The sequence below is a fragment of the Sceloporus occidentalis genome, unplaced genomic scaffold (genome assembly GCF_023333645.1).
Source record: "Sceloporus occidentalis isolate IW3139 unplaced genomic scaffold, rSceOcc1.0.p SCAF_363, whole genome shotgun sequence".
NCBI classification, from domain to species: Eukaryota; Metazoa; Chordata; class Lepidosauria; order Squamata; family Phrynosomatidae; genus Sceloporus; species Sceloporus occidentalis.
Window position 1 is genome coordinate 352,029 of NW_028317343.1, and position 12,410 is coordinate 364,438.

Consider the following 12,410-nt stretch of genomic DNA (forward strand, 5'->3'; position numbering starts at 1 on the left):
TGTGCTGAACATTGACCTTCCCTGTGAGATACGATCAGCAGTAAGTGCTGAGCAGAGGAGCTGACGCTCGTTATTGCAGCAGAAGGTGCGGCTCCCTGCGTGACTCATGCGCAGCGTCCCAAGGGAAGCAGCACCCAGTGGAGACTCATTACTCAAATATTCCATTCACCCTCTGTGGATTGGCCTCCCAGGGGAGGTGGTAATAGAAGCCCAGAACCCACCAGGAGCCCGGCCCCCGTCGGTCTCGTCTATCCCATGCATGTTTAATCCCCTCAGGACGATAAAGGATGGAAGTATTTGTTGAGGTGAAACCAGGACTTGTTTATTTGTAAACACCGGGGTATTTAAACAACACGGGGGGTAATTTTCATACAGTAGACAGCTAGCCACACACAGTTCTCCATCAGGTCCTCCGTGTTTGTGGGCTCAGTATTCACACTCGGCCCACCTCAGCCCAGTAGCGGGTCGCTGTGGGGAGGATGGGAAACCCGGGTGGCTCCCTGACTTCTGAAACCTGCTGGAGATCCAGGTGCAAATACTGGCCATAGAGGTCTCTGTCCTGTCAGATCCGTGTCTGGGACCCCCTGTACCCACCTCCCCAAAAACAGAACCCCTTCCAATGCCAGGGCCCATAGTGTGTAGGGAGGAGCCCGGCCCTCGGGAGCCCAGGGTGGCTCTGTTAAGCTCCCGTCCCCGTGGCAGAGTATATTCTCCAAACCCTATTCACAGACAACCCCCGATCTGCCCCGGCTCTCTGGCTATTAGCCCTTCTGTAATGTGCCCCCGCGCCAAATCTCGGGGGTCGGCTCCTGCCAGGCTGCGCGCTGCGGAGCGATGCTGCACGGCTGTGTCCCATGCGCGGCTGCCCCGCTTTCTGGCAGGTACGGGGGTGGGGCGCAGGTGGGGAAGCGGCAGCCGGCAGGAATGCGTAGCTGCGAGATATTTAGCCAGCTCTGTCAAAGCAAGTTACAGGAATGTGAGGCTCGGCCCAACCCGCGTGGCAGGGGCCGGGCACCCGGATTCCACGGAGCCCATCACAGTCCGGGACATGTCAGACCGGGCTCTGATCGCCCTGACGATACCCGGCGATACCACGCAGGGGCCCTGTGGGGAAGCAGGACTTCATTATTATTTATATATCGCCCTCATACTCCGCAGCGCTGTACAATGTGTTATTATTATTTATATATCGCCGTCATACTCCGCAGCGCTGTACAATGTGTGTTATTATTATTTATATATCGCCGTCATACTCCGCAGCGCTGTACAATGTGTGTTATTATTATTTATATATCGCCCTCATACTCCGCAGCGCTGTACAATGTGTTATTATTATTTATATATCGCCGTCATACTCCGCAGCGCTGTACAATGTGTTATTATTATTTATATATCGCCGTCATACTCCGCAGCGCTGTACAATGTGTGTTATTATTATTATTTATATATCGCCATCATATTCCGCAGCGCTGTACAATGTGTGTTATTATTTATATATCGCCGTCATACTCCGCAGCGCTGTACAATGTGTGTTATTATTATTATTTATATATCGCCGTCATACTCCGCAGCGCTGTACAATGTGTTATTATTATTTATATATCGCCGTCATACTCCGCAGCGCTGTACAATGTGTTATTATTATTTATATATCGCCGTCATACTCCGCAGCGCTGTACAATGTTATTATTATTTATATATCGCCGTCATACTCCGCAGCGCTGTACAATGTGTGTTATTATTAGCGTACAATCTATATATAGCCGCGTGTAGCCCCTGTATAAAGCCCCCCACCGGGCAGCCTCCGTATACCCCGTAGTGTCAGTGGCTTCTGTACATGGAGCCGCTCCCCAGCACAGTCAGTATCATCCAGAGGTTTCCTGTGCAGTGTCTCTGAGTAATGGGGGGGTGGGAGAGCCCTGGGGAGTGGCGCCGGGGCACACCTTGAAGTGTGGCTCACTCGCACACACCTCGGAAGAGGGAGGAGAGGGGCCGGGGCAGACGGGGCAGGCCTGGAATTGTTTAGCCTGCAGGCACTTTGGGGAGAGCCAGCGAGAGGGGAGGAAGGGAAGGAGGGACACGGAGACAGCAGAAGGAGGAGAGCTGTGTGTGCGAGAGGCTGCGAGACAGACAGACAAACCCGCTTAGACAGCAGCTTGTGGATTGGCAGCAGTAACGGGTGGATTGCAAGCTCCATGGAACAGAATCGGTACCGCAGCAATGCTGCTCTGCCGTCCAATCAGGACAGCGCCTTCCGACAGAGAACCAGCTCAGAGGATAACCTGTACCTGGCTGTGCTGAGGGCCACAGAGGGCAAGAAAGGTACCGCCTGGGGAGAACCGGGAGCCAATGGGAATAACGGCTGCTACTGGGACCGGACTGGGATAGGAGTGTAATGACCGGTACCGGACTGGGATAGGAGTGTAATGACCGGTACCGGACTGGGATAGGAGTGTAATGACCGGTACCGGACTGGTATAGGAGTGTAATAACTGGGACCGGACTGGGATAGGCCTGTAATAACTGGGACAGGTGTGTAGTGACCGGTACCGGACTGGGATAGGCGTGTAGTGACCGGTACCGGAGTGGGATAGGCGTGCAGTGACCGGTACCGGAGTGGGGCGTGCGTGCGGTGACTGGTACCGGAGTGGGGCGTGCGTGCGGTGACCGGTACCGGAGTGGGGCGTGCGTGCGGTGACCGGTACCGGAGTGGGGCGTGCGTGCAGTGACCGGTGCCGGCCGTTGTGTTGTAGCTGGGGTTTTGCAGCGCCGTAAAGCGTCACCCTGTAGCTTGATGGGAGTTGCTTCCGGTCGCTGGACGAGTTAAACCTGCCGGCTTTATGGAGAGTGTGCATTAACCCCTCCCATGCTGGGGAGTGTGGCTGCAGACGGTCTCTGGCCTGACTGCTCCACGCTGCCCTCCGGGGCCCCTGGGGTTTCCGATCTCACCTGCCTATCTGCAGCAGATCTTACCTGCCCCTCGTATCCCCCCGGATGTGCTGTTTGGGGGTAATTCCGCATAGTTATTTAAATAAAATGTACGTTTAATAATTCTTGTTGGTATTATGGGCCGGGCTGTGCCTGCAGTTTCTCTGCTCCCAGTAGAGGTGGTCTCCAGGTGTGCCCTCTAAAATAGAAATTGTCACAGCCTCGGGGGGGGGTTATGTTGTGGTAATTGGCGTGGGGGCTCGGGGTATCTCGGGGGGTAAGCGGAGTTCTAATCACCGTCTCGTCTCCGTCTCTCTTGCAGATGAAAGAGACCGCGTGCAGAAGAAAACCTTCACAAAATGGGTGAACAAGCATCTCATCAAGGTGAGGATCGCTGCGGCTGGGGGGGTCTGGGGGTCCCCCAGCCGGGAGGGGGGGCGCTGCGGGTGTTTGCATCTCCAGGCGTTGGGGACGTACATTTAAAATCAGGGACTCCCACCATATTGCGACCCCTCTCTGCCGCTCCCTTGGCGTGTGCTTAATGCGCGGGGCGGAATAAAACACCTGCCAGGGAAGAGCATCCCGCGGAAATACCTTGCAGTGGTTGGCGGGAATGTGATGTCATCTGTGACACGTGCTTCCCCCGAAGTACTATACACGGTGGGCAGGCGTGTTTCGCTGGTTTCCATGGCAACTGCTGCACTTTTACAACTTTGCCCAGAATCATTTTTTTCCTATCCTCAATGTGTGGGGAATGTAGTTACCATGGAAGCATCACAGTCACCAGCCTTACCACAAAGGAAATGGCACGCTTGCCAGGCGGCCCCTGACTCACACAGGAAGTGGCCGGCTCAGATATTCGCAGAATGTGTAACCCGGTGCCGTGTTGGAGCCCTCCGTGGTCTCCGCTCCGTGTCACGGTTCCGGGGTTGCATGGAGCGGGCAGGGTGTATCCCCTGAAGGTGCACCGGCCCCCGGCCCGTCCCGGTTTGCCCTGCTGCAGCTGGAGGAACGTGCGAATTCCCACCCCTGGGGCGCATTCCACCGGGTTTCGGTCTGACAGGAAAACCTCAACATCTTTTACTGCTCACAGCTGGGGGGCCCTCCACACGGTGCCCAGGAGCCACGGGGCCCCTTTATTATCACCCCATACAGACTGCAGGACCCCTCGGATACTTCTGTACCAGACACGGCCCTCTTTGGCCCTCCAGCTGCTGGGAGTCCACAGCTAAAGCCCAATCATAATTGCAGCTCCCCATACCATGCGATGGGCCCTCCCTGTCTGTCTTATACCCCCCTATATGCTGCAGTGGGCCCTCCCTCCTCACATCCTGTAAGTTATTAGTAACTGCCCTTATGTAATTACATTTGCCCCCTTACAGCTGCCTATACCCCGTTATACACAATATTCCACCCCAACACTCCTTGTACAGAAAAGGTTAATGTTGGTTATTCCTCCCCCGGTCTGTGCCCTTTCCCGTGTGAATGGGGCCAGTGTCTGGACATTGTATGTGGTTTGGCCCGGGGCACGGAACTGTCTCCCTGCGTGTGTTACCCCCTCACCGTGTGCTGCTTTTCATCTAAACCTGCCCCCCTAGCACAGTACAAGGGCATGGAATACCCCCTCTCAGTGCATAAACTGCCCCCCCATATACGGTTTCTCTGCCCCTCTGTATAGTGTATTCACCCCCCCATATATGGGCTCTCTGCCCCTCTGTATAGTGTATTCACCCCCCCCATATATGGGCTCTCTGCCCCTCTGTATAGTGTATTCACCCCCCCATATATGGGCTCTCTGCCCCTCTGTATAGTGTATTCACCCCCCCCATATATGGGCTCTCTGCCCCTCTGTATAGTGTATTCACCCCCCCATATATGGGCTCTCTGCCTCTCTGTATAGTGTATTCACCCCCCTGTATTAGACAGTCTTGTGATTTCACTCTCAGCCGGCCGCTGGGTGGTGTCTCCCTGTGTGAATTTATTGCCCCGGGGTGTAATTTGTGAAGTCACGGCGTTCTCTGATATAAGGCCGCATTCATTGTGTGGTAAAATCGCGTGTCTGCGTGAATTGGCGTGGCCCCGGTTCCTGGCATTAGATGGTGGAGGATGTCCCGGGGGGGACCTGGAGATAAATGCACAACTATGGGGCCCCTCGCCTGGAGTGTGGGGAGAAAAAAAAAGGGATCCAGATGACCTGGGGGGGGGGGGGGCGAATGAATGTTGCACGCCGGCGGGTTCGGTGCGAGTGAATGTTGGGGGCGGCGGGTTCGGTGCGAGCGAATGTTGGGGCGGCGGGTTCGGTGCGAGCGAATGTTGCGCGCGGCGGGTTCGGTGCGAGTGAATGTTGGGGGCGGCGGGTTCGGTGCGAGCGAATGTTGCGCGCGGCGGGTTCGGTGCGAGTGAATGTTGGGGGAGGCGGGTTCGGTGCGAGCGAATGTTGCGCGCGGCGGCTTCGGTGCGAGGGAATGTTGGGGGCGGCGGGTTCGGTGCGAGCGAATGTTGGGGGCGGCGGGTTCGGTGCGAGCGAATGTTGGGGGCGGCGGGTTCCGTGCGAGCGAATGTTGGGGGCGGCGGGTTCCGTGCGAGCGAATGTTGGGGGCGGCGGGTTCCGTGCGAGCGAATGTTGCGCGCGGCGGGGATTATGTATAAAAAATTATTTTGGTGCAAAGTTTGAAAAGTGATTTTATCACCATAGCAACCAATGTACTTGTTTGGGGGAAATTCTATGGTTGCTAGGGTGACCACGTCTCAAAAGTTGCACCTGAATCATGTTTTCTTAATAGACTGCGCCATACGATTGGCTGGGAGTCATGGGAGTCGTACAGATAAACTTTTCTATGGCAAAGTTCTAAATGCGGATGGGTCGCTTGGAACGCGGCGGTGCCCCCCATCCATTAACTTGCCCTTGGTTGTCGGGCTGTTGCCGTCAGAGCTGCTAAATCTCTTCTTTTCTTTTCTCTTTCCTGTCTTATGTCCCCCTCTTTCCTCCCGCGTGCCCCGTCCTCCCTCCCGCGTGCCCCGTCCTCCCTCCCGCGTGCCCCGTCCTCCCTCCCGCGTGCCCCGTCCGTCCTGCAGCACTGGAGAGCGGAGGTACGTGTGTGTCTTGGATGCCCCTTCCTGTCCGCATGTGGCCCCCTCACTCCTGAATCTCATAATCATGTTAACATGCGTGTGAAGGCGTGGCTGTGCTGAACCCCCTGAATGCCGGTGTGGCGCTGCGCATGCAGTTTTGGTTTCGGAACCCCTGACACCAGCGCCCAAGAGGGTCACCCACCTCCTGGAATAACCACTTCAGAGAACTAGCAGTTTTTTCTGAAGCGGTTGCCCAGCAGAGGTGATAGCCATGGCTAAACATCTGCGCCAGTGTGTTCCAGCTGATAAAGAGAATGTTTACTAATAAGGTGAAGCCGCGCACGTAACTTAACTCTTCCTGTGCTGGGTGGCCATGCCTTAATTTTTTATTTTAATTAACTCTTTCTATGCCTTACTGCCCTCCCTTTAAGTGTTCTGTCCCTCCACGTTTAACACTTTGCATCCTGAGTGTGCTACTAATTTCCTGACGCATCCATCCACTGTACTATACATTATACAGGGGCAGGTCACTGATTTATCTATACATTATACAGGGGGACGGTCACTGATTTATCTATACATTATACAGGGGCCGGTCACTGATTTATCTATACATTATACAGGGGGCCGGTCACTGATTTATCTATACATTATACAGGGGCCGGTCACTGATTTATCTATACATTATACAGGGGGCCGGTCACTGATTTACCTATACATTATACAGGGGCCGGTCACTGATTTATCTATACATTATACAGGGGGCCCGGTCACTGATTTATCTATACATTATACAGGGGCCGGTCACTGATTTATCTATACATTATACAGGGGCCGGTCACTGATTTATCTATACATTATACAGGGGCCGGTCACTGATTTATCTATACATTATACAGGGGGCCGGTCACTGATTTATCTATACATTATACGGGGGGCCGGTCACTGATTTATCTATACATTATACGGGGGGCCGGTCACTGATTTATCTATACATTATACGGGGGGCCGGTCACTGATTTATCTATACATTATACAGGGGGCCGGTCACTGATTTATCTATACATTATACAGGGGGCCGGTCACTGATTTATCTATACATTATACAGGGGGCCGGTCACTGATTTATCTATACATTATACAGGGCGCCGGTCACTGATTTATCTATACATTATACAGGGGGCCGGTCACTGATTTATCTATACATTATACAGGGGGCCGGTCACTGATTTATCTATCCGTTATAAGAATAAACCCCTTTAATACCCAGGGCCGGCCCCCATAATTCCAGATATTATCCCAAATGATTAGTTCTGGGTAGTTGCTGGAAGTTAAAGTGTTATTACAGACACGGAGAGCGTGATGTGAATGAGCTCTGTGCTATCGGCCCCCGGGCTGTGCTGGGCGGGGGTCCGGGCTGTGCTGGGCGGGGGTCCGGGCTGTGCTGGGCGGGGGGTCCGGGGACGTGCGGATTCATAGCCCGCTTTATTCGCATTTTCCCTTCCGTACAATGAAATTATACGAATAGCGTATCGTGTGCCAGGAAAACCTTCCACCCCGGCCAGGAACAGACCTTCAGGGGCTACGAATGGGAGAGCGCGGTGGCCACGGGAGCTGACACTCTATAAACTGACCCCACGCTACCTAACCCCTTTGAGAAGCTCAAATTTGAATCCTCGTCCCCAGATCTTTTAGTCTAAGGAAGGCCGGTAATATCTCGGGAGTTAATGTTAACCAGGTTCTGGCACGTTTCACTGGCAGGTTTTCCGTGGGGGTCTCGCCGGCCCCTTGGGTGGGATCTCGACCCTCTCGTGTCAGACTCACCGGTTCCGAGCGCTGATCACTGACATACTGCAGGTTGGCCCGATTAGTTTGGTCACTCAGAAGGGCCACTTCATGTGTTTGTAGACTTCAAGGGGTTAAACTCTATTACCCCCAGCTTGGGCCCATGTTCACTAAGTGCAGTCCCTCGTTGCGCATGCAGCGTGGATAACGTGGCCGTGGGTGAGGTCTCCACCACATTCCAGATGAAAGGTTACATTCTGCCCCAGAGGGGGGTGGCAGATCCCTGGGCGTTGGTGCGCGAGCCGCATGCGATGCCAGGTCTAACCCTTTCAGTGCCGGATGTGCGCTGCAGCGAAAGGGTTAAACCAGCCCAGGCAATACAGAGCTCAGGGCTTTTATCTGACAGGTCATGGCCTCCTTTGCTGCTGTTTCCTTGCTTCTGCTTTAACACATGTGGGGGAACGCTTCTCTGGGGCTGATAATTGGGTTGGGGGCACCGATAATTGTGGGGGGCACCGATCCCCCTGCTGATGGGTATTTTGGGGGGGCACCGACCCCCCTGCTGATGGGTATTTTGGGGGGCACGGACCCCCTGCGGTTGAATAACTTGGGGCGCGCTCTAATAACTCTCTCCCTCTCTCTCCGCAGGCTCATCGCCACGTCAATGATCTGTATGAAGATTTACGGGATGGACACAACCTCATCTCGCTCCTCGAGGTGCTCTCCGGGGAGACTCTGGTGAGTGAGCGCTCAGCCGGACGGCGCAGAACCGGCCCAAGCTTTCGCTCCGCTATGTGTCCGCCGTCTCCCTAACCTCTCGCCACTAACACTCTCCATCCTGTCTGTCTCCTCATCCTCTCACCGGCCGCCCGGGGGTCTATTCCCTGCAGTCAGATGTGTGAAGGGTTAATAGCAATGAATTGATTGGGAGAAGCTGCAGCTCTTAGTCTTATCAACGGAGTTCAGTGGAGAGGGGGGAGAGGATATAAAGTCCTATCAGCTTAATGTGGGAGAGAGGAACCTTCTGCTGATAAGGACCGTTACGACTTTTATGGCTTTGACCTTGCAGAGGTTTTATACAGAGGTCGGGGAGTTACTGGAATGGAATGTATTCCGAGGGTTAATGATCCACCTGGGCAGATGGCCGAGATAAAAAAGAAACCTGACCTGAAATACTCTGGTTTCTGGTAAATCCGGTATCTGATCGAAAGATAACATTTTTGTAGGAGACTCAGGAGACCTTTAAGAGCAGATTCAGATTCAAAATAAATCTCCTAAATATTCTGCTGTTACTTTTTTACCCCAGTTGTAGTTTTTGCCCCATAATATAACGTTTTCAGCCATTTGTATGAGGTTCTCGCTCTATCTGATCCCCGATCTACTAACCCCCCGACTCCTTATCATACTGGCTGTGGGGAGCAATAGAATGGCTCAGTCTTAATCACCCAGCTGGACTCTCTGACTAATGAAAGTCTATGGAGGGACGGACTTCTTTAGCATCGCCATAAAGCATCAGCTCAGTGCGGTGTTTGAGCCGGGAAAGTCACCCAAAATATCACATGACTGACAGCGATGGCGGCTCCGGGTCTGCAGATAAAGGGGGTTTATTGGGAGAAAATGAGAGATTTTTGTTGACGCCGACCGGCGAGGAGGGAAAGATTTTATGAGGAGAGCTCCGCTGTCAGCGTCTCATAAAGCCTGTCCGGACCCGTCCCTCTCTGTCTGTGTCTGTCTGTCTCCCCCTCTGTCTATGTCTGTCTGTCTCGGTCTCTGAAGAATCTCAACCCCTGTATAAAGACAGCAGAGCTCCTTGGACTCTTTAATGGAGGGGGGGTGGAGAGAAGACATAAAAACCTAGTGCTTTTAACCCTTTGCAGTCATTCTTCCGTCTGGCGCCAGCCACGGTGTGAGCCCACCTATAAATAGTATGAATAGCCCTGTTTCTGTGATTGGTCGGTGAGTAGCGGCACATTATGTACCCAGGGAAATATAATCTGATGACCTCATCCCCGTAACGCACCTGGATCTCTGCACACAGTCCCTTTATTTACCCCTCCGGCCGCACCCTTCTTATTTGGTAAATAAATAGGCAGCTAATGGCTGGGGGTTTCACAATTAACCCCTCTACAATCAGAAGGCGGTTCTAGGTATCTACTACTCATGCTTTGCAGGTTACTCCCTGAGCTCCATGCTTTCCGGTGCCAAAGGGGTTAAATATGCAGTAAAAAAGATTAGAAAGTGAATTCATTAAACCCCCAACTTACACGTTCACCCCAAAAACTGTAACCGTTCTGATTGGTCTGAAGTTCTGATTTGGAATTTTGAATGAAATCGTTTGACCCCGGGGTGTCAGACTTAACCCCTTCATTCTCCAATTCAAAAAACAAACAAAAGGAAAGCCCCGTCTGGACAATAACAGGAAAGGCGGGAGGAATGTGTGCTGTTGGCGTGACGGATCCGTGAATGGAGGCCCCGCCGCGTGTGCCGTGCAGTAGCAGGCCCGGGGGTTTGGGGGGGTTGTGTAATACACGCTGACCCATTGGTCAGAGATCAGTGGCCCCCAGATGGTTTTAGGAGTGGCGGGGCAGTAGCAGGCTCGGGGGGGGGGGGGGGGGGGGTAATAATACAAGCTCACCCACGCATTCCGCCGTGCCATTGGTCGGAGATCGGTGGCCCCTGGCTGGATTTAGGAGTGGCGGGGCAGTAGCAGGGGGGGGGGGGGATAATAATACAAGCTCACCCACGCATTCCGCCGTGCCATTGGTCGGAGATCGGTGGCCCCTGGCTGGATTTAGGAGTGGCGGGGCAGTAGCAGGGGGGGGGGATAATAATACAAGCTCACCCACGCATTCCGCCGTGCCATTGGTCGGAGATCGGTGGCCCCCGGCTGGTTTTAGGAGTGGCAGGGCAGTACCAGACTCGGGGGGGGGGGGGGGGGGTGTGTGTTAATTAATACACGCTGACCCACGCATTCCGCCGTGCCATTGGTGGCCCCCGGCTGGTTTTAGGAGTGGAGGGGCAGTAGCAGACTCGGGGGGGGGGGGGGGGGGGTAATACACGCTGACCCATGCGTTCATCTCATCCATTCCTCCCTCCATCATCACCGTGTGGTATTAACCAATTAACACCTGGATACACCTTTGTTTTCTTTCATTTATTTTGATACCTGTTTGCTGTTCTCTGCCCTGACCTTTGCCCTCTGCCCTTTACCCCCCTTCTTGCTCTTGCTTGGTAGCCGCGGGAACGGGACGTTATCAGGAACTTGCGGTTGGTGAGTGCCCCTGGTGCCCCCGGTGTTTGCACGCTCTTGTTGCATGCCGCTCTGCCTATGGCCGGTCACGTGTGTGATGTCACTTCCTGTTACTGATGGCCTGTGTGTGTGTGTGTGTGTGTGTGCGTGCGTGTGTGCGTGCGTGCGTGCGTGCGTGCGCGCTGTTGACTGCAGAGCTGACGCTCCGATGTTAGTTCACATTGTCGTCCGGCCCCATCCAGTAAAGGGCCGGATTCACTAAACCCCAAGTTCTTTCGACTTAAGTAAAAAGTGCTGAAAAATAGAAAATTCAATGAATTTCATGTTACCTCCCCCCTCTGGGTTCGGCCCCCGTGGCCCCCTCCAAGTTATTACCGAACTCCGGGTTTAGTGACCGTTCCCGGGGCCGATTGCCTTACCCGCTCGTTAATGTATTTAATGTAAACATGGCATGATCCCGGGGGAGGGGGGCAGGGAGTAATCTTGGGGGGGGGGCAGGGGTAATCTGGTCATTTCGTGAATGTTCAGGGTTCAGCGGGATCTGCTCTATTAACTCTTTATGTTCCCGTCCTATTAGCTCCTTGTGCAGCAGTTTAATGTTAGGAGAATGGGGGGAGAGCGCGGCGGCTGCAGTTTAATGTTAGGAGAATGGGGGAGAGCGTGGCAGCTGCAGTTTAATGTTAGGGGAATGGGGGAGAGCGCGGCGGCTGCAGTTTAATGTTAGGGGAATGGGGGAGAGTGCGGCGGCTGCAGTTTAATGTTAGGGGAATGGGGGAGAGCGCGGCGGCTGCAGTTTAATGTTAGGGGAATGGGGGAGAGTGCGGCGGCTGCAGTTTAATGTTAGGGGAATGGGGGAGAGCGCGGCGGCTGCAGTTTAATGTTAGGGGAATGGGGGAGAGCGCGGCGGCTGCAGTTTAATGTTAGGGGAATGGGGGAGAGTGCGGCGGCTGCAGTTTAATGTTAGGGGAATGGGGGAGAGCGCGGCGGCTGCAGTTTAATGTTAGAAGAATGGGGGAGAGCGCGGCGGCTGCAGTTTAATGTTAGAAGAATGGGGGAGAGCGCGGCGGCTGCAGTTTAATGTTAGGAGAATGGGGGAGAGCGCGGCGGCTGCAGTTTAATGTTAGGAGAATGAGGGAGAGCGCGGCGGCTGCAGTTTAATGTTAGGAGAATGGGGGAGAGCGCGGCGGCTGCAGTTTAATGTTAGGAGAATGGGGGAGAGCGCGGCGGCTGCAGTTTAATGTTAGGAGAATGGGGGAGAGCGCAGTGGGTGCAGTTTAATGTTAGGAGAATGGGGGAGAGCGCGGCGGCTGCAGTTTAATGTTGGGAGAATGGGGGAGAGCGCGGCGGCTGCAGTTTAATGTTAGGAGAATGGGGG

At 54.0% G+C, this 12,410-nt stretch overlaps 1 protein-coding gene across 1 annotated transcript in view; it reads left to right on the top strand.

Moving 5' to 3' along the window:
- The window catches only part of LOC149273622 (plectin-like), a 102,230-nt gene that overhangs the window by 59,304 nt on the left and 30,516 nt on the right, over positions 1-12,410 (top strand). The window contains 4 exon segments of the mRNA XM_089506104.1: positions 3,251-3,312; positions 6,004-6,018; positions 8,434-8,523; positions 11,021-11,056. Of these exon segments, the coding sequence (XP_089362230.1) occupies positions 3,251-3,312; positions 6,004-6,018; positions 8,434-8,523; positions 11,021-11,056 (203 nt within the window).